At 49.5% G+C, this 19,487-nt stretch overlaps 2 protein-coding genes across 7 annotated transcripts in view; one reads left to right on the top strand and one right to left on the bottom strand.

The window, feature by feature from the left end:
- The window catches only part of MYBBP1A (MYB binding protein 1a), a 56,256-nt gene extending 47,204 nt beyond the window's left edge, over positions 1-9,052 (top strand). Inside the window, exons 25-27 of the mRNA XM_021550944.3 lie at positions 6,644-6,745; positions 7,833-7,957; positions 8,431-9,052. Of these exons, the coding sequence (XP_021406619.2) occupies positions 6,644-6,745; positions 7,833-7,957; positions 8,431-8,923 (720 nt within the window). The 3' untranslated portion in view covers positions 8,924-9,052. The remainder of the gene's footprint in view (positions 1-6,643; positions 6,746-7,832; positions 7,958-8,430) is intronic.
- A 4,701-nt stretch (positions 9,053-13,753) lies between these two features.
- LOC110482089 (sphingosine-1-phosphate transporter SPNS2) overlaps positions 13,754-19,487 on the bottom strand; it is a 133,622-nt gene continuing 127,888 nt past the window's right edge. For all 6 annotated transcript variants that reach the window (XM_085557567.1, XM_085557566.1, XM_085557563.1 and 3 more), the window contains 2 exons: positions 18,554-18,600; positions 13,754-16,799 (listed from right to left, as the gene is read on the bottom strand). Coding sequence is in view for 3 of the 6 variants with exons in the window: in XM_085557566.1 (XP_085413692.1) it covers positions 16,790-16,799; positions 18,554-18,600 (57 nt within the window). In the remaining 3 variants the exon portion in view is untranslated. The remainder of the gene's footprint in view (positions 16,800-18,553; positions 18,601-19,487) is intronic.

Genomic DNA, 19,487 nt, shown 5'->3' with positions numbered 1-19,487 from the left:
CATAGTCCCAATGATTTGGTACCTCCATACACTTAGGTGGTTGCTTAGGCATGGATGAGGACAGACAGGGAATTACATGTCCTGGGAAGGGATGGCACAGATAACCCCAGAGCTTTTTTCCATATCATGTGGAAGTTCCTGTGTGCTCCCTGAGGACCATTGTTATACAGCATTCCAAGGTTTTCTTAATCTGGTGTTGTTCAGCAAGGGATTTAAAATAACTATATGGAGATACTGAGAATGTGTAGGGGAGAGAGGTATATACTATCTGGCCTTCCAGTGTAGACATGCCCTTAATTTCTGAAGGGCATCACATTTGATTATCAGTGTCTTAATTTGTAGCGAGATAAATTATTAAAGTGACTTCAACAAATCTCTACAACAGCCATCCTTCAATTTTTTCCTTGAAGATTGCCTTTATCTGTCCATCTTTATAAATTCTTAATTCATTGCCCTTTCTCAGCCTCTTAGCTTGTAAAATGAGGCCAGTAGTGATTTAACTGATAGCTTTCAGATTGCTGGATGTCTCTGTGGAGACTTCGTTTTCCTATGTTCCCTCAGCTGTCCTGTGTGGTTTCTCCCTGCTGCATTTTCATATGGCCTTTGGAAAAAAAAAATTAAGATCATTATACTTGGGAAAGTGTTGACATTTTCTGTGAGGATGGCTTCTGGATTTTTTGTCTCCTTGCTCTAATAACTGCCAAAATAAACATCACCAGAAATGTCTTTATTTACACCCTTCAGCATGTGGGGTCTGCTTAGTCCCTTGCCTTCCCTTCTTCTCAGTCAGGGGCAGGCAGAGACTTGGTGGTTCCCATCCTTTGGGAGCATTTCTTCACAACTTGTTTTGTTAGAGATGCAAGGAAGTAAGTTTTGAACATTTATACTTTCAGTCTTCAGAAACTTAGTGAGAGAAAATGGCTGGAGGAGGGACTGTCAGTGCTTCTTTTCTGCCTTTAAGTGCTCCCAGCAGCAGCTGCTGCTGGTCAGGTGAGTGGTGTGACAACCTCTCCTTGTGTGCCTGTTACCTGGTGTACATGGAGTTGGAAATGGATGTGGCTCTGGATAGATGAAAACTGGAGTGAAACTACATCCTGCTCTTCCCTCTTCTTTGTCTTCCATGGTTTAGTCCTGAGTTCATGGTTTGGGATCTATGGTATAGTGAATATAACCATGAGAGGAAGTATTTGGGGCTGGTGTGTGTGGGTTTGGGAAGCTCAGAGTTGATTCCTGGCTCTGCCATGGTTCGTGTGGCATCACGTGTGGCCTCTGTGAGATGGGGGAATGATGCTGGCTTGCCGCTTACCTCTCAGGAGAAGCACAAGCAGAATGACAGGTGAGGGGATCCTGAGCACCCAGCATTCTGTATGGGGCAGTAACAGGAGCTGTGAGCACACAGAACACTGCAGGCTTTCAGTTGGTTCTCAGTTTATGCTCAACCTCTCAAGAACACAGGAAGGCTCTGCCTTTCCTTTACCTCACCTGTCTGCTGACATGGGATATCTTGTGCCTTGGCTCAGGTACTGGACACGGCCTGTAGGACCCCAAATGTGCTTGCTGGGCCTCTCTGGGTGTGATTCCATCACAGGGATCTGAGCCACACCACAGCAAAATCCCAGGCTGTGCCATTGCTCTGGGATCCAGCATGGAGCTGGGGCACAGCTGGGAGCTCAGACCTCTGGCACTCTGTGGGCTGGAGCCTTTGCTGAACCCTGCTGCTGGAGAAGAGGCTTTACCTCAGGAGCCCCAGGCTGTCCAGTGGTGTGAGGTGGTGGAGGGGTGTGCTGCAGAAGGACCTGGTGCCCTGTCCAGCCATGAATCCACACATTGATCCATCAGCTCCTGCTCTGCTGTGTGGGAGAAGGGCATGGGTGGAGGCAGCACAGCAGGAATGCAAACTGACTGGGCTTCTGCAGCTCTCAGTGATGGATCTGTCAGGCTGATGGAGGGGAAAGGCTGCTTGCTTCAGCTAGGCTGAAGGACATGCTGGGAATGCATAAATACAAAATGGTATTCAAACTTCTAGCTGGGAGCTGAGCTTGTCTCTGGTGGCAGAGCACCCTGTGACACTTGGAGTTCTGCTGTATCTTGTGAGTCTGGGCTGAGCGTGTCCCCCAGGGGTCCCTGTGGCGGGGGCAGAGGTGCAGGCAGGTGTGGATGTGGAGACTTGCAGAACCATTGCATGGCTCCATGTAACAGCATATTGCCATCTCCCCTGCAGGGAAGTTGGGCCCTGGCTGGGATGCTGACTTTGCCTCTAGGTGTTCATACAGCACTTCTGTGTGATGGCTTTCAGGGGAGTTTTGGACTTTGAGCTGCGTGGTTATAACTACCTGCCAGCTCTCTGTCCTACCTGTGTGACTGAATTACTGCAGATATTCACCTGTGCTCTTTTACACTTTGTGAAGATGGGGGAATGCTGTGAAGTGCAATGTGACATGGAACAAAGGCTGGGATATATCCATGTGTGATACAGGAATGAGTGAGATAATAAAACCTACTGATTGCTAAGATGCTGGCAGTGTGCAGTACTTCTTGTAGAAATCTGAGAAGCAGAGAGCTTTGGATCCAGGAGTGCCCTCCTCCAGAAACAGCCAGAGGCTTTTGGAAGCAGCGTGTCTGACATAACAAGACAAAACCATCTCTGCCAGCTGCATCCACGTAGGGTGAGGCAGGAGCTCTATTGCTGTGTTGGCTTGAGGTGAGATGGGAGTTCCAGCTGTGGAAATTGCCTCCATAGTTTTTCCTTCTGGAAGACGACCTGCCCAGATCTGCTGACAGCTCAGATGTGCAGACTTGATTAACCATCACAGGTATTGCTGAGCTGGAACTGTAAAACTGAGATACCCTGTGAAATGGGACTGGCTGTTCCTGAAGCAGCAGAGTAAGAAACGCAGAAAATGGGAGAAAAACAACATAAATCAGCAAGTGATGCCAGTGTAGCTGTTGGGTATGAATCATGAGGCCTCTCTGCTTTTAGTAGTGTGTAATTGGGTTGTGTGACCCTTGGGTTGGTAGTGCTTTGAGAGGCCAGGGAGTTGGATACCTCTGGAACAGCACATGGCACAGAATCAAGGAATAGGTGGTTAGACAAGTTCTTCTGGGTTTTCCTTTAACTCTCCAGCACTGACCTGTAACATAGCTGGAAGCAAACCTCTGCTTTGTGCCTCAGTCTTGCTATGTAAAACACATCTTTACCAGCCTTGTGCAAGTGTTTGTGATCTGATCAGTGTTCAAGGCTCTCCCAGGGGTGCTGCAGAGGACTGAAATACTACTTGTCTTTTAAAGGCATGTTTGCCATCTGTTATATAATAGCTTTTGCTTTGATTTTATGGTTGGATGGTGTACATTCCCCAAATAAAATCAGGCTAGGCCTGTAAAATGATTGACCTCTGCAACTGGGGTGGCAGAGCTGACTTCATCTCTGAAATCAGACCTGAGTGAGGGAGCAGAACACTTCATGCAGACAATAGTTGGTGTCCTATGTAGCGGGAGGTTTTATAATTACTTGGGATTAAGTTATATAAATTATTGGGGAAGCTGCTTTTGACTTCTGGACCCAGTTCCCATTGAAGGGGCTTTGGATTTCATTCCCTGGGATCAATTTCCTCATGCTTGCCAGCAGTCCCAGCCCAAAGCCAGCTTCTTTTACATAACCAGAGTGAGCATGTTTGTGTTGGTGTCTCATGCTAACACAAATCCCATTGAAGCAAACGATGTAAATAACACAAATCCCATTGGATCAAATGCTCCATTCTGTGCACTCTGTGCTCTTGGGGGGAGGAGAATGAAGCAATGCCTAATCCAAGACACCATCTCATGGAATGCTAATGGGAAGTGCTCTGAGTGCTGAGATCAAGATGTAAGAACTCTGGGCTGAGCAGGAATTGGGCCCAAGTCTTTAGGGAGGCTTGACTGTCTCAACCTACCACATACAGAGGTGGTGGTGGTGGTTTTGTGTTTTGGTAGCAAATTCGTTTTACACCTTTTGTAGCAGAAGGGAAAAGGAGGAGGCATGTGTTGAGAAACAGTAAAATTTTATCTGAATCCAGCTTCCTTAAAGCCAGTCCTCCTTCCAGGCTAGAGAAAACTGTAGAGTCTGTAGGGATGAATTATCTGCTGCTTCTTTGACTTCTCCACTCACCCTCATTCCTTCCTGGTCTTGGAGAGCTGTTTTAAAGGGATCCATTTCAGCAGGGAGCTCTTTGTTTGCAGAGCATCTAAATGGTACCAGTTTGCTTCTGGCTGTTTGTACTGGTGGTAGTGTGGTTGTGTTTCCAGATTCATGCAAAACACTGCTTTAAATAGAGATATTTAGTCACTAGACTAGTGATGTTTTCCATCTCCAGCTGGGCCAGACACTCTTTTCTTTCCACAGGTCTGCATGAATTTGGTTTGGTACCCCCCACTAGATGCATATCCCAGTTTCTCCAGCACCTGGGAAAAAAACACAAACTAAAAATCTGTATATTGCTGAAAATCAGCCCCTCAGGTGTTGTTTCAGAGGTACAGAACTTTTCTGTTGACTTCAGTAGGATTTATTTCAAACCCTTCAAAGCATCAGGGCAGCAAGAACAGGCAGAGCCAAGCCAGCATGATTTAAATGCAGTTGTCCACATCACTCATGTACAGTGAAGAAAAAATGCAATTTATTTTTAACACCTTTTTAATTCTAAAGTGTTTGTATATTGAAAAGATGAAATGACAGTTGACTTCACTTTGGCTCCATCTCACAGCACTGCCCTAATTCTTCTTGTCCCAAGGAGCTGACAATCCATGCTGATTTTCTTATACTGTGAACTTAGGCACAGCTTAGCAAAATAAGGATCTCAAGCTAATAGTCTCTATGAAAGGTGATCTAACACAAGGAAGACCATTAGCCTGGCAATATTTTGTTCTTCAAATTACAAAGAAAAATTTTTTAAAGAAAATGTTGATGTAAAACAGTCTCTTTGTTTATTATTATTTTATTATTATTAGTGGTAAGCCAAATAAACTGAATGTGCCTGACCCACGAGGTGTTACATCCTACATGTGAAGATTTTTTTTTTTCCCCTATCATACCCCCTGTATTTGTCTCTTTTTACGTGGGAGACTTCAGAGCTATGGAATTGTGACCTTGTAGGCTAATGACAGCTCTGGAATAGAGTTGCAGTGCATCTGTCTGTATCAGGAGAGAGTAATTAGCAAGTTATTGATAGTCAGATGAAGTTGCAGCTTGAATTCCAGCCAGCAGAATGGCTTTCTAATACAGGGCTTGAGTGGACCATCCTGAACAGGGAATAGCTGTATCTTCATTATTTAAAAAAGATACTCCCAGGGTGTGGAACCTGTACAGATAGTGAGTAATTCTACTTGAAGGTTGCTGTTTTTGCAGACAGGTTACCTTGTCTCCCCTCTTTCTATGCTAAAAGGGTTCCCTACACTCTTGCTGGCCATTATTATTTTTTCTGTTGTGTCATTCCTGAAAGAATTTGCTTTGGGGAATAGATTTCCTATGTCTCTTAATGTCTGCAAGGATTTATTATTTGCCAATATTATGCTGATGTAGATGGAGAAGAGTTTGCTGAGTCCTTAAATTGTTTCCCATCTGACTGGAATACAGGATCTGTGAGAGAACCATGACACACCACTGCTGGGTACAGGTTTGGGGCAGAACTTCTCAGCCTGAGGACTGAGGGTGCTGAGCATGGGATGGGCTTTGCCCCATGGCTGTGATGAAATGTCCAGGTTCCAAGGAAAGGAGAGCTTAGCCACAAGTGCAGCCTTCTCTAGAGGAACAGCCTTTGATGGGACATGCCCCTCTCTCCAGCACACTTGTCCCTGCAAATCCTATTTCATATTAGTGTGATCTGTGTGGGGTTTGCTGTGGTGTGTGCCCACACAGAAATGGAGTGGGGAGGAAAAGGACCATGCAAGCAGGGATGAAGGACCAGATGCAGGCAGAGGATCAGTGCCACTGGGCCACCTCTTTGATCCAGCTGCCTTTTTATGGCTATTTTCTGCCCTTTTTATAAATAACTGGCTTTTATTTGATCTATCTTTGGTGTTATTTTCCTCTAAGCCAGACCTTTCATTGTCTCAGAAACCCTGCAGCACACAGAGAGCACAGGGGAGATTTTTCCCTCGGTTACTTCAGTAAACTTAGGCTTGACAAGCCATGTTGCAGGCTGGCCCTTGGGATTTCCTGGGCATAAGTCTTCATGGATTTTTGCAGTAATGCTTCATGTGTAAATCCCAGCTCCAGAAGCTGAGTAGCTGTGGTCCATCAGGTGTGTCTGTTGTCTGGCAGCTTCTTGGCCTTTCCAGGGTGGGGTCAGGGATTATTGTACCTCATTTGTCTAGGAAAGCATCTCCACTTGTGCTTTAGCTTAGAAACTACGGGCAGCAGCAAGGCTGTGCTTCTGTAATATTGCTTGCTCTTACTTTGTGCAGTTGTTTCTTAATTAAACTGGGTATCAGAAGCTTTCACTAAGTGCCTTCCTGAGTTTTTTCAGAGTTTGGTGGGGTTTGTGTTCCAGAATTACTTTACTGACAGGTGAATCCTGCCATTCATTACTTGTTTTCTGCTTTCTCCTGTGAAGTGTGATTCGTTTCCCCATCTAATGTCTGTTTCTTCTCAATCTTCTGATTTAATTTGCAGTGTTTGAAAGCACTTGGAAAACCCATCATGAAGGCTGAGAAAGAGAAAGTTGCCAAGAGCTTGGAGCTGTTGAACTTTCTCCTTAAAACTGTGAAAGGGCAGGTGAGTGTGTGACCCAGGATGTGACAAATGGCTGTTTTCTGAGTATCTTCTAAATGTCACACTTGGATTTTGCCATGTGATTGCTACATCCCACCTCACTTCCTACCAAAAGTACTTCTAGAGGGAATGCATGGTTGGATCTGAGGGCAGAAGAGTCTGAAGGAGTGATCCATAATCTTCATGAGCTGATCTCCAGAGGAGAATTTGTGCAGTGCTCAGCAAACACTTGTGGCATCTGCTTTCTTAGCAGCAGAAATAAAACCTGAGGTACAGTGAGGGTGGGTTTTATACCATGTGATTGCTCTTTCCTCTCCAATGAACTCCAGAGATCATGATTCCCAAAATCAGACTTAATAGCTTTAAGAGCAGAGGTGAAGCTTTGTTCTGGGGCTTTGTTTTCCCTAATAAAAAATTACTTTTTTCAGCATGCACAGATTTTCTATAAGTGATAAAATATGTCCCTAATGTGGTCTTATTTATTGGAGGAAAACACCACAAGCAGCAGAATTGCTGAAGCCCAGTTTCCTCCTGATAAGGCCAGAGCTCAGACCACAGCCTGTTTCTTTGTGAAGACCTAATAGGAAAATGGGTGGAGAAGAGAGATTATTTCCAAGGCTCTTGTAGGAGCTGCATAACCTTTGAGACAGCCCTTTCTGCCTGGTTGGACTGAGATTATGCAGTGGGTTACAGAAGAGGGTGCCAGATCTTCAGAAACCAGACTGAACATGCTGCTGCTTTTCTCCTGGATGGGTACATAGCCAGGTGTCTTCTTTTCCCTGCTCCCAGTTGTGGGCAGGAAGGGAGAGCAGACCGAAGGACACTCTAGTTCTTTTTATGCCACTGCAGTTCTGTTAGGCTCATGCTTCTCATGGTGGAAGTTTTCAAACAAACCCAGTGTGGTGTGGTGTGACTCACCAGTTTTTGCCCCAGACCAAAGTGGTGCAAACAGCCTCAGGCAGGGGCTTGGAGGAGCCAGGCAGGATTAGTAATTCCTGCCATAGCCTTCCCTAGGAATGGCCTGGGCCCTGCTGCTGTGAGTGCCCCTACCCTGTTCACTCTGCAGATTGCCTCTCCTTGCCTCTTGCAGAAGCTGAATGTGCAGCTGACAGAGGTGGAGGAAGTGCTGCTCAGCCTGCAGCAGCTGGAGGACATTGGGAACTCCCCACGGCTCGACTCTCTCTACTGGAACGTCATGCACTGGCTGAATTACACGTATGTGTGCTTGGCACCCTGGCATTGTGCCTTCTCTGGGGCCTGCCTGCCTGTCCTGCTGGTGCACAGGGAGGTGGGAAGAGAGGAAGTCAAGGCAGCAACTTCAGGGTGGAGTTCTATGGAGTTCCTTGGTTGGTGGGGTTGAGACACTCATTAATGCTTGTTTGGAATAATTCCAGGCTCATTGTTCTGTGTGCTTACATCTTGGGATTTGTCCTTGATGGGGAAGGGCTGGAGCAGGTGACTGACATGTCTGATGCCTGATCCTGTGCTGCCAGAGGAAAAGAAAGCCAGGGCCAGAGGCAGGCATTCCCCACCTCCATGGGCAGTACTCATCCTCACAGCCCTCATCCTCACCCTGTGCTTCCTGCACCTTCCTGCTGCTGCTGCTGTTCGTGGACTGCCTGTCACATGGATCACACTGTTCCCTGCCTGTAAATTAAGTTGCTCTTGATTTTTGGCATTCTCTGCAGGAAGCCCAAGAAAGAGAAGACAGCCACTAAGCCCACACAGGGAGCGGAGCTGCTGAAGCGGAAGAAGAAAGGATTCCTGCCAGAGACCAAGAAACGCAAGAACCGCAAGAAGGGCGTCCAGGAGAACGGGGTGGGACCAGGGGAGGGTGGAGAACCAGCCCCAGAGGAGCAGCCCCTGGGAGCACAAACCCCCAAGAATAAGAAAGGCCCCGTGCCTGGTGGCAGCAAAAAGCACCCAAGCAGGGGGGGCAGGGAGAACGGAGTGGCAAAGGCGGGCGGTGGGGACCTCCCCACTGCTGATGAAGGAGAAGCTGTGGCTGACAAGAAGAAGAAGAAAAGGAAAAGGAAAAACAGAAAAAGAAAAGGTGCTGCAGGCGATGAAGCTGAGCAGGTTCCAGCTGCAAAGAAAAGCAAGGGGAGCGTTGTCCAGGAGACCCAGAAGCAAGACAAAGCCAAGAAGAAAAGAAAAGAGAAACAAGTGCTGCAGGAGTAAACTCCATGGACTCAGCCAGGCCTGGCATGGCTAGCATGGCTCAGTAGATTTATGAAATATCTTTAATATCTATAGTTTTTATACTCTCCATGACTTTTAAATAAACCTTCCATGATGCTGAGCTCTAAAGCTTGTCTGAAGGTCTGGCTTGTGTGAAGGGTTCAGCCTAGAGCACAGAGAGCTTCAGGAGGTTACACAGGCTCTGGAAGATGGCCACTCTCTCTTCTCTGGCAGTGCCAGAGAATCCTGTCTCCATGATTTCCCAAGGCAGAAGCGAGAGTCTAGTTTGGATTCCTCGGGGAGTTGAGGTGGGTGTGCTGGCACAGCTGAGTTAGTGGTCAAGCCCATGTGGGAGATTCAGAAGTGGCTCCTAAAGGCTCATCCCTGTCCTGCCCAGGCCTAGCAGTGCTCACAGCTTTTCCAGTGTGGGAGGTGCAGCTTCCAAATGGCTGTGGTTGAATGGGTTTGCACAGCAAATTCTGGGGTCAGCTATTTCCAGTTTGACCACTCTGGTATTGTCTGTAGCTACCATGATCTGCTTTTTCTTGCCTTTTTGCTGCTGAGTGCTGGAGGGGTCATGGCCCCTGTGGTAGTGCAGGGAATCAATAAATCAGTGAAACAATTGAAATGGTTGATTGATTGGCCACTGTGCCAGGCCTGTGTGCAGCCATGCAAGGCACCTGGAACAGCAGGCCTGCAGCAAACAGTCTGGGAAGGCGACTGCCTGGAATTGCATCTATTTATCCCCAGGCTCCTGAATGCTGGGATGCCATCATCCCTTTGGAGAGTGCCAGGACCAAGTTCTCCCAGGCGCTGGGTACCTGATCCTTGTTGAGAGCTGAGGCTCAAAGTGTTCGAAATTCTGCTCATGCTGGAGTTGCCACCAAAGCTTCCCCTGCTCCTGGATCCAGAACATGGGTGTTGGTGCCTGGCCCTGACTCCTCTCCATGATCTGAAGGAGCAGTGCTGGGTTAATGCTTGGACCTGATGACCTTTTCCAACCTTAGTGATTTCTGGGATTCTCTGAAGGCCTCACTGCTCTCCTCCCTACTGCAGAGGAGTTTGGTGCTGGTTCCTGGCAGAGGGAAGGGCTGGGAGCAGGGCTGTGCCTGTTGTGCCTTCAGCTCTCATCCTGCAGGTGGGTCTGTACCACCAGGCAGAGATAAGGGCACTGGAAATGTCACACTGCCTTTGGAGGGGGTGAGAGAAGAGCTGCAAAGGGCTGTGTTTGCCCGTGGCTATTTATCTGCCTTTGCAATGATTCTCTGCTCAAATGGCACAGAGCTCCTGGGAGGCAGCAGCACAGACATCATTGCAGACCCACAGCTTCCACCTTCCCTGTCCCAGCAGTGATCCCACAAGCTGAGCTGCGCATCCAAGGCGTGTGCTGGCTCCTGTGAGCAGCAGGTGACAGCTGGAGTTTCTGTGCCACAGTTCAGCAGGGAATCTTTCCTGTGCCTGCCTTTCACTTCTGCCTCCACAGCTGCTCCCTTGGCACTTGGGGCTCAGGACTGAGGGGTTGTGGTGCTGCCTTGGAGGCACAGCCCTTGTGCAGGCTGGATGAGGAGGAGCTGGCAGGCTCTGGACTCTCCAAGTCAAGACTGGCACAGATTGGGCAGGAGGTGAAGGGCAGCTCCCTGTGCCCACCCTGGATGACTCTTGGCTTTCAGCCTCTGAAGGGTTTGCAGAGGTACCCAGGCAGGATGGAGATTTGGGCTGCAGGTGTCACCAGGATGTTGCAGGTCAGGCCTGCAGGAGGTGGCTGATTCCTTCTGCCCATGGTGCCCCCATGCGTGTCTGAGCAATTCAGGGCTGGACTCACCCTGCTGGACCTTTTCTCCCACAGCACTTACTCATCTGGAGGTGGCTGTAGGCTGGAATAGCTGCTGTTGCAGCCTAAAGAAGAGCTGCAAATCCCTGTTCTCAGGCAGAAGGTGGTGGCAATTACTGCCAATCCTGTCTCCAGGAAAAAGGACACTTCTGCTCCAAATGGGCCTGTTGACACTGAGGATGCTGCCCTGCCTCTGCCATTTACTGCTGAAAGCTGGTTCATTGCCTCGTTAAAACCTCAATCCCAGCTAAGCCCCTCCAGCTGTCCCCAGTGATGACTTTTCATGTATTATGCAAATGTAGCACACAGGAGGCCAGCAGGTCACGGCTGTCCCTGGTTTAATGATCCAGAGGGACTCCAAAGGGGACAAGGGGCTTCAGATCTGAAGTGTCTCACTAATGATTTCTTTCTCTCCGTGCCTGTAAGTAGGACATCCTGGGAATTTGTGCCTCGGCTGTGTGGATCCAGAGGAGGAACAGCAGGCAGGCATGATGGGTGGGAAGCAAGAGGGAGCTGGAGGAGAGGGTTCTGTCCAGGTAGTTCAGAGAGGGAATCCCCACCTGGCTGCAGAGAGTGCAGCTGTGGCACCCAGAGCCACCAGGCTGAGACCCCCAGAGCCTGGCTGAGCCACTCTGGGATCACTGCCAGGGTCACTGCAGTGGGGAGTTCACATGGATCAGCTCTGGGGTACCTGCCAGGGTCACTGCAGTGGGGAGTTCACATGGATCAGCTCTGGGATACCTGCCAGGGTCACTGCAGTGAGGAGCTCACATGGATCAGCTCTGGGATCACTGCCAGGGTCACTGCAGTGGGGAGTTCACATGGATCAGCTCTGGGATCACTGCCAGGGTCACTGCAGTGGGGAGTTCATATGGATCAGTTCTGGGGTACCTGCCAGGGTCACTGCAGTGAGGAGCTCACATGGATCAGTTCTGGGATCACTGCCAGGGTCACTGCAGTGGGGAGTTCACATGGATCAGCTCTGGGATACCTGCCAGGGTCACTGCAGTGGGGAGTTCACATGGATCAGTTCTGGGATACCTGCCAGGGTCACTGCAGTGAGGAGCTCACATGGATCAGCTTGTCACTGTCATTGTGGGGAGGCCAAAGCCGTGCCAGCTGTTGTTCCTGACAAGGATGTCACTGGGTAGTGCCAGCTGTCAGGCTGGAGAGGTTGACTGGCCTCTGCTTTCTGTGTTCATGGGTGTGTTTAGTATCCAGGACTTGCAGAGTGGTCAAGGGGAAAAGGGACAGGACAGCTGGAGGGCACAGTGTGACCCATGCTGCCCTCTTTTGCCAATTAAATCACCTGGCTTTGGGCTGGCTTTGATGCAGTGCTTATAGAATGCAGTCACTAATCCAACAAGTCAAATTGTGTTTCACCAGCACTTGTTTAGACCTTTTAATAATCACAAAGGTTTCATTTAACTTGATTTCGGGTCCTGTTGCTCGACTGTTAGGGCTTTAGATGACTGAGCATGCTCTGATTTAAACAAAGTCTTTTCTTCTCAGCTGTCCTGGGCTCAGAGCTCCATGGTTCTTCAGGATGCAGAACAGGCCCAGGCCCTGGGCACTGAGCTCAGGGGAGGGAGGCAGTGCTGGAGAATGGCCAAAGCTACAGAATAAATCCAGGCACGTGGAGTCCTGTGAGGGTGGTGAGGCCCTGGCACAGGTACCCAGAGCAGCTGTGGCTGCCCCATCCCTGGAAGTGTCCAAGGCCAGGCTGGGCAGGGCTTGCAGCAACCTGGGATAGGGAAAGGTGTCCCTGTCCATGGCAGGGGGGTGGAATTAATGGGTCTTTATGGTCCTTCCAGCCCAAACCATTCCATGATTCTGTGATTTCTGATGTGATATCCTGTATGTCATGCAGAGATTTTGCCAGGGACTCTGGGCATTGGGTGCAGTGTTGGAGTTGCTCAGGAGAGGCTGCCATTCAATCAGCACCTCTTTGTACAATGTGATACATGTAAATGCACCAGTGACACAAACAGCATCAGCTTGTACAGACCAGCTCAGGAGAGGGTCAGGGTAGTCACCCTGTGCCAGCCCATGAGGCTCTTGTCTGTCCCAGCATGGGTGGCCCTGTGAGAGCTCTGCAGGCAGTAAGGGGTTTGTGAAGCAGGGGGGGCACACACATAACACACACACACACACACACACACGGGTATGGCCCTGATCCAAAGCCAGTGTGGACAGTGTTAGCAGTAGTTGGTGGATGGAAGCTAAAGCTGCTGAGCTTCAAAGCTTATCTGCTGGAACATCAGAATTTGGAAAATTATTCTTAATCAAGTAATTTACAAGAATGATTAAGCTGAAAGGCCTGAGAAGCACTGACAAAAGGCCATCAGGGATGGTTGTTTTAAGTGACAGAGCCTTTGCTTTTGCAGTTTCCTGGCTTGGACACTGCCCTGTGCTGAAGGAGGACACTGAAGGGAGGCCCTGCTGTGGGAGGGTCTCAGAGCCTCAGAGACCCTTGTCTGTGTCACTCAGCCCCAGGCTGAGCTGCAGGGCTCCCGGGGCAGCTGCAGCAGCCCCCCTCTGCTTTTATCCTGTGAGCTTGGTGGGTGTGGCTGCTGTGGGGTCACTGGAGAAGGGCAGCCTTGATGCCCACTGTGGGGCCACTTGGGAATCATTTCCTGCCTGCCTGTCCATCCTGCTGAGCCCATGGCTCCCACACCACCCGTCCCCATCAGTCCATCAGCCAGGTCCTCTAGCTGTGCTGTGAGGGGCCTGGATGGGGCTGGAGCAGTGTGGGACTCCTTCCCCAGCTCTGATCCTGGCTGGATCCAGCTCTGGGGAACAGGAGGCTGTAATCCACCACCTTCCCTGCTCCTGCTGTTATTTCTCAACAAACTCCAGGCAGGCTGGTGTCCAGGGAAGTTCTTGGCAGCTCCGTGGCTGCTGGAGCTTGGAGCATCCTTATCCCAGGGACCAGCCCTGCAGGCAGCAACCACAGGAGTGCACAGCCAAGAGGTGACACAAGAAAAGAAGCCAGGGGGTACATTTTAAATACTTTTATTTCTTAATTTACATAAAGGTATATATTTGGCTTATCTTTTTTTTTTTATACTCTGAGATTCACAATCAATTGCTCTTCAAAAATAAAATAGTAATTTGCTTCTGAAAGAAATCAGAAAACTATTTTATACTCCTCCCTTGTATAACAAGAAAATACACTAATACTCCCATACATCACGTAGTAAAAGTGATTGTAAGTGCTGGTTTACCAGACAATAAAGCCAATGGAGAAGAGAACAGCATTTGGGGTGGAGCTTGGAAGAACTCTGCTTCCCAGAGCACAGCCAGACACTTAAGGGGTTCAGTCACCCTGGCTGTCAGGGGAGAGGCTCCTGGGCCCACGCAGACCTGCCCTGGCAGCGCTGGCAGCAGGAGCCACCTGGGATGGCAGCTTGCTGCCTGCTGGGTCATTCTCTTGCCTCTTTGGGCAGGTCCCGTTGCCTCAGTTTCCCACAGTGTGTACAATCCACCTGACTGCCAGTGCAGGAGCAGCTGGGGGGAGTTAATGCTTTAAAAAAATCCCCTTTATGAAGTGGAGTAGAAGAAAACCCTCGTGATTAACTGAGGGGCAGCTGGAGCCTCCCTGGTGCCTCTGGACACTTGCACAGACCCTGCTGAATGCAGCAAGGATCTGAAGAAGCCTGAGCCTCCCTCTCTTAGCCTGGAACGTGGCAGCAGGGATTCAGGGATCCTGTGGTGAAGGTAGGACTCGTTTCTCACTGCTTTGTTTGCTCCCTTCCCTCTGTCCTTGTTTAAACAGAATCCACAGCACTTCATGTGCACAAAGGGTGAAACCAGCACTGAGCTCTGACAGGGACTGGAGTCTGTCACAAACAAGGACTGCCAGTGACATTACAGAACACTTCAGTTCCCTTTTCATTGTTGACTCCTGAGAATTAAGTTTAAGGAGAATTCCTAATCTCTGAACCTTAGCAGAAATGTTCCATTTTGTTGACAATAAATGCTACAACAGAGAGCCTATCAGAAAAGCAATTTAGAAAATGTGGTTAATCTTCTTTGGTCTCTGAGATGAAATGACTGATTGTTGGGTTGCTTTTTGTTTCTTTTTAAACAGCTTAAAAAGGAATGTCTTAATGGGAATCAGAAATTCATGTGCCTATAAAGCCAAATGTTTGGCTCCCAGATTACAGGCCATGTTTCCCCTCTGAGTGTAAATACTGGCATGAGGTAGGAAGTGAAGCATTGTTGGGATTTGCTTTGCTTTGTTATTTCTAGCACCTGCTTGGTCAGGCACTAGAGGAACACTTCTGGCTCTGGTTCTTCAGGCAAGTCTTAGAGCTATTGTTCAGGAATTTCAGGTGACAGAATCCTTGCAGAGGAGTCCTGTGAGGTCTGGGGAGGAGGAAAGGCTCATGGGATTATAGGAATCCCCAGCCTGGGCAGGGACTTGCTATGGGTGAGCAGCTGGAATTGGAACCATCTCTGCTGCAGTGTTGTGCTGTAGGTCCCAGCACATCCTTGCAGGGAATGGGAGATAAACCCAGATTTGCTAACAGTACCTTGCTTATGGCACAACCAGGACAGCAGCTCCAGCCTTAACTCACATCTAGTCCTGGTCTGACATTTCTTGAGCTGATTTAGTTCTCCTTGGACCCCACGTGCAGTCACTTGTGAGCCAAGAGCACAGGAATGAGGTGCTGCCACCTGCTCAAGTTGTGCTGAGCTGGAGGGGGGATCTGGACTGTGAGAGAGGGCTCAGAACACAGGGAATGGGGGCCTGCTGAGCCACTGCCCTGCTCTCTTCAGGACCTGTGCTCCCCTTCCCCCATCCAGCTGACACAGCCCAAATTTCACTTGTGGAGGCCAGGTCCAGGAAACAAGACTGCAGTGGAATGGCACCATGACCTGCTCCTGCATTTGAGCCTAACCCAGCTCAGGCACCAGCCTTGTCTGAAAGCCCCCAAAGGCACCTTTGTAAAGGTACAAGTACACCCCAGTGACAGGTCAGCTGGGTGTGCAGGAACCCAACACTGCTCTGAAGGCAGAGTCAGCTGCCTGCTCTGGGATACTGGCAGGGAGAATTAGCATTGACAGTCTGAGTGATATGGCATCATGTAAACAAAGCATGAGGTCACTGGCACAGCAGTATTGCACTCCCAGGCCCAAGGTGCAGCCATTCAGCTAGGTGGATTTTGGTATTTTAAAAGCCCACAGGCTTTTAAACCTTTTTTAACCTCCTAGGAAAGCTGAATTTAGCATATGGAAAACTCTAGAGCCTGTAGGGATTTCTGTCCAACGTTCTTCTGGGCCTTTCTGTGACAACCACCAGCATACCCAGTGCAGTGAAACTCTCTCCTCTGTCCCACTGCTCAGTCTCAGTGACAGGTAGGTCACCCACTGGAAATTTTCCTGTGGTGCCCTTGCAGGCCCTGGCACCAGGGCACTGAGAGGAGGAGAGCTATGGACGTTACTCATGTCTGCTATGGTTGCACAGGCAGCTTCAGATTTCAAATGTTTAAATAAAAACTTTATCTAAGTATATATATATATATATATATATCTCATCTAATGTCTCCAGCAGAGATAAAGCATCTTATAACATATTTAAATAAAAAATAATAATCTGAATCAAGCCTTCAGTGTCAAAGAAAAGGTGATGTACAAAACAGGTCCTCAACTAGTGCAGTCTGTGGGAGTGGGAGTGCTGGCAGAGCAGCAGCATTCCATAGGACACCAGCTGCCCTACAAACAATGTGGACTTCATTGGCTACAACTAAAACCATTTACACAATCTACAGTTGCTCACTTGGGCAGCTTTTCCTGGGTCCAGTGGACAGTTGGTTTCCATGCTCAGGGCCCCCGGGAATGTCCTCGCGTTCCACGTTCCCGGCTGCCCTGCTCATCTCCCGGTGCCTGACCCCGCAGGCTGCAGGGAGGGATTTGGTGCAGAGACCCCCTCTGTGGTGTGGAGCTGAAGGATCCACTGACAGCCAGCACAGAAGGGCTTCCAGACTGACATTGGGATGGTGGGAGCCGGAGTCCACGTGTCCTTGCCTTCACTGGCAGCTGCAAACAGGGAACAGAAGGTGGTCACTGGGGAAGCTCCAGGTATGGACTGCTGATGGTGCAGCCCAGCTCCTGAGGTGGTGGGGCCAGCTGTGAGACCCCTGGTCTCTGGCAAAGCTGCCCAGGGTGGAGGCAGCACCTGGGGATGTGCTGAAGCCATTTGGAATGGGAACAGATGCACTGTGACCCTGGCCCAGCCTGCTCCAGGAGGTGACTGCAGCTGTAGCTCCCGTGGAGCCTTAAGGGCAACGTGGAGGCACAGCTGCTCCTGCTGTGGGCTGAAGCAGCTCAGCACGACAGGCTCCATTTCTGTGGACTGTTTTTGACCCCCTCAGCTTACTAAAGAGGGACTGTCTTGTGCCTTGAATTGTCATTTTAGAAATGGCTGTCCCTGGAGAGGCCAGCTCATGTGTCAGCTCAGCAGAGCCCAGCTCGGTGTGCTGCTGACAGGGCAGAGCAGGCACTGCTGGTGGCCCGTGCTGGCTTTAAGGAGCATGTCAGCACCTCTCCTCCCTGCTGAGGTACCACTGGTGGCCTCTCTAGCAGCCAGCTGCTTTCCTAGATAATGGGACAAGGATAACCAGTTCTCTCACTGCAGGATTTCCTGTGAGAGGGTCAATGCTCCATGTCATGCAGGAAATTGCCCCGACCTTAAAAATCAGTGGCTGCTGCATTACAGAAAAATTCCCCTGTGATGGTGCCCTGGTTTCTTTCAAGCTGTATAAAAATTAACCAAAAAAGATGAAAGTGCAGTGAAAACCTTGGTGTGCCCAGGACACAGGTAGTGAGGTTTATAAGCCACTGGTTTATAAGGCAAGTTCCAGCAACAGCACCAAGTATTTCCTCCCGGATTTGTTGAAAAAAAAAACCCTCCAATTTTATCTAAAAGCTACTGTTAAATAATACTGTGTGACTACACATCCAGCCCAGAGCCTGCAAACTCCAGGCAGCCCTATGCCCAAATCCACTCCCTTCTGTGGAAATAACACATCTGCTGTGCTAGAGATTGCATTAAGTCTTTTCCCTCAAAAGGCCATTCTGAAGTGTCTTTCTGAGTTCTGATTTTCTGATTAGTCTTTCAATGCATTTAATTTATGGGAAAGAAATCTCCTCTTCAAAAACTTGCTTTAATTAATTTTGGCTCCAGTAAAATGCTGGGAAGTGTTTATCACTTGTGGCAGCTCCAAGCAGCAGTGCTGTGGCTGTGGGGGAGTGATAAGGACAGCATGGACACAAGAGACAGGGTGGGCAGCAGGGAGGGGAAGGTCCCTGGTCCCTGTGGCTCAGAGGTGTCACCCTGCATCGAGGGTTGCAGAGGGGACAGCCCAGCAACAGGGTCAGGTGCTGCCAGGAAACACTTTCTGCAGAAAATCTGGACTGTGCCAGAAATGGTGGCTTGGTAGCAGCCCATGTTTGACCCAGAGCAGGGCAGCAGGAGGTTTTGTGAACACCAAAAGGTTTTCAGTTCTGGCCTGGGACAGTCACACTCCTGGTGGTCAAGGGGACATGGGTAACATGGGCTCCTATGCTCCAAGAAGGGAACACCTGGAAGCAACCTGATGCCACAAAGGACACTTGAGTTGAGCCCTGGTTTCCCTGTTCTTGATTTGCTCTGCTCTGGGCTGAGGGCAGCAAAGGTGCACACCAGAGCTGGCTAAGGAAACTTCTCTGCATTTCATAAGGAAAGAAATGGGCTGACAGGGGTTTGGAGCAAAGCTGTAGCTTGAAACCTGCTGCTGGTTTGGGTCACTCACCGTCTCAGACTTTCACAGAGGCTGGTGGCATCACAAGCTGATTCACCCTGGTGAAGAGAAAACAAAAGTGTTGTGTGAGAGCTGCAATTAGCAAAGAAATGGATCCCTAATAACGTACCAGGCTGCTAAATCCAGGTTTTGGTTGTTTAACAGTGTTTAAAGCAGTGGGACATTAATAACTGTCCTCCACAATTGGTATAAAGCTGAAACCTTGTCACACAGGGGTGCCTGTCAGCAGTGCTGACAATGGCTGGAACATGCCAAATAACACTGCTGGCACTAATTGACAAGGATTTGGGAATGTCCCAAAGGCATCCAGGTAGCTACTATTTCCCTAAGCCAGTACAAGATTGCACAGTGGCTGTTGGTGTCCTTCAGCCTGACAGCACAAATGTAAACAGTCATCACTGATAAAAATTAAGAAAAAATGAGTTGTCTTTCAGTTTGCAGCTCCTGAAGACCTGCTGTTGTTCCAGGCACCTGCTCCTGGGTGATGGACAGCGTGTGGCAGGGACTGCTGTGTCACCAGGCAGGAGCTGTCCTGCAGCTCTTGGGATGAGGGCAGCGAGGGGAGAGCTCCTGTCTGCTCTGTGGGACAGCAGCAATAGTCCAGCCAAGTCCATCCCTTGCACCTCCTGCTTGTCCTTGCAGCACAGGCCCTGGAAATTTCAACCTTCCTCAGCAGCAGCTCCTGCCCTGTCCCCTCCCATGCTGCTCTTGTTACTCAGGGACAGGAGTGAGTGCCTTGACAGTGACACACAGAGCAGGGCCCGTGGGAACTGCCAGAGGTGTCATCCTCACCCTCCGAGACCTTTGGAACTTGCTCACTGACCTCAGTGGGAACACCCGAGTTCTTCCTCACTGGGAAACCCCCAGCACACCTACAGACCTGCCCTGATGGGGCTGTGTGAGGGCTTTACCCGAGGGCTCTCTG

Source organism: Lonchura striata, chromosome 19, assembly GCF_050655825.1.
Source record: "Lonchura striata isolate lonStrDom1 chromosome 19, ASM5065582v1, whole genome shotgun sequence".
In the NCBI taxonomy this organism is placed as follows: Eukaryota; Metazoa; Chordata; class Aves; order Passeriformes; family Estrildidae; genus Lonchura; species Lonchura striata.
The sequence above is the reverse complement of the archived record's forward strand: the minus strand, read 5'-3'. Positions and strand labels throughout refer to the sequence as shown.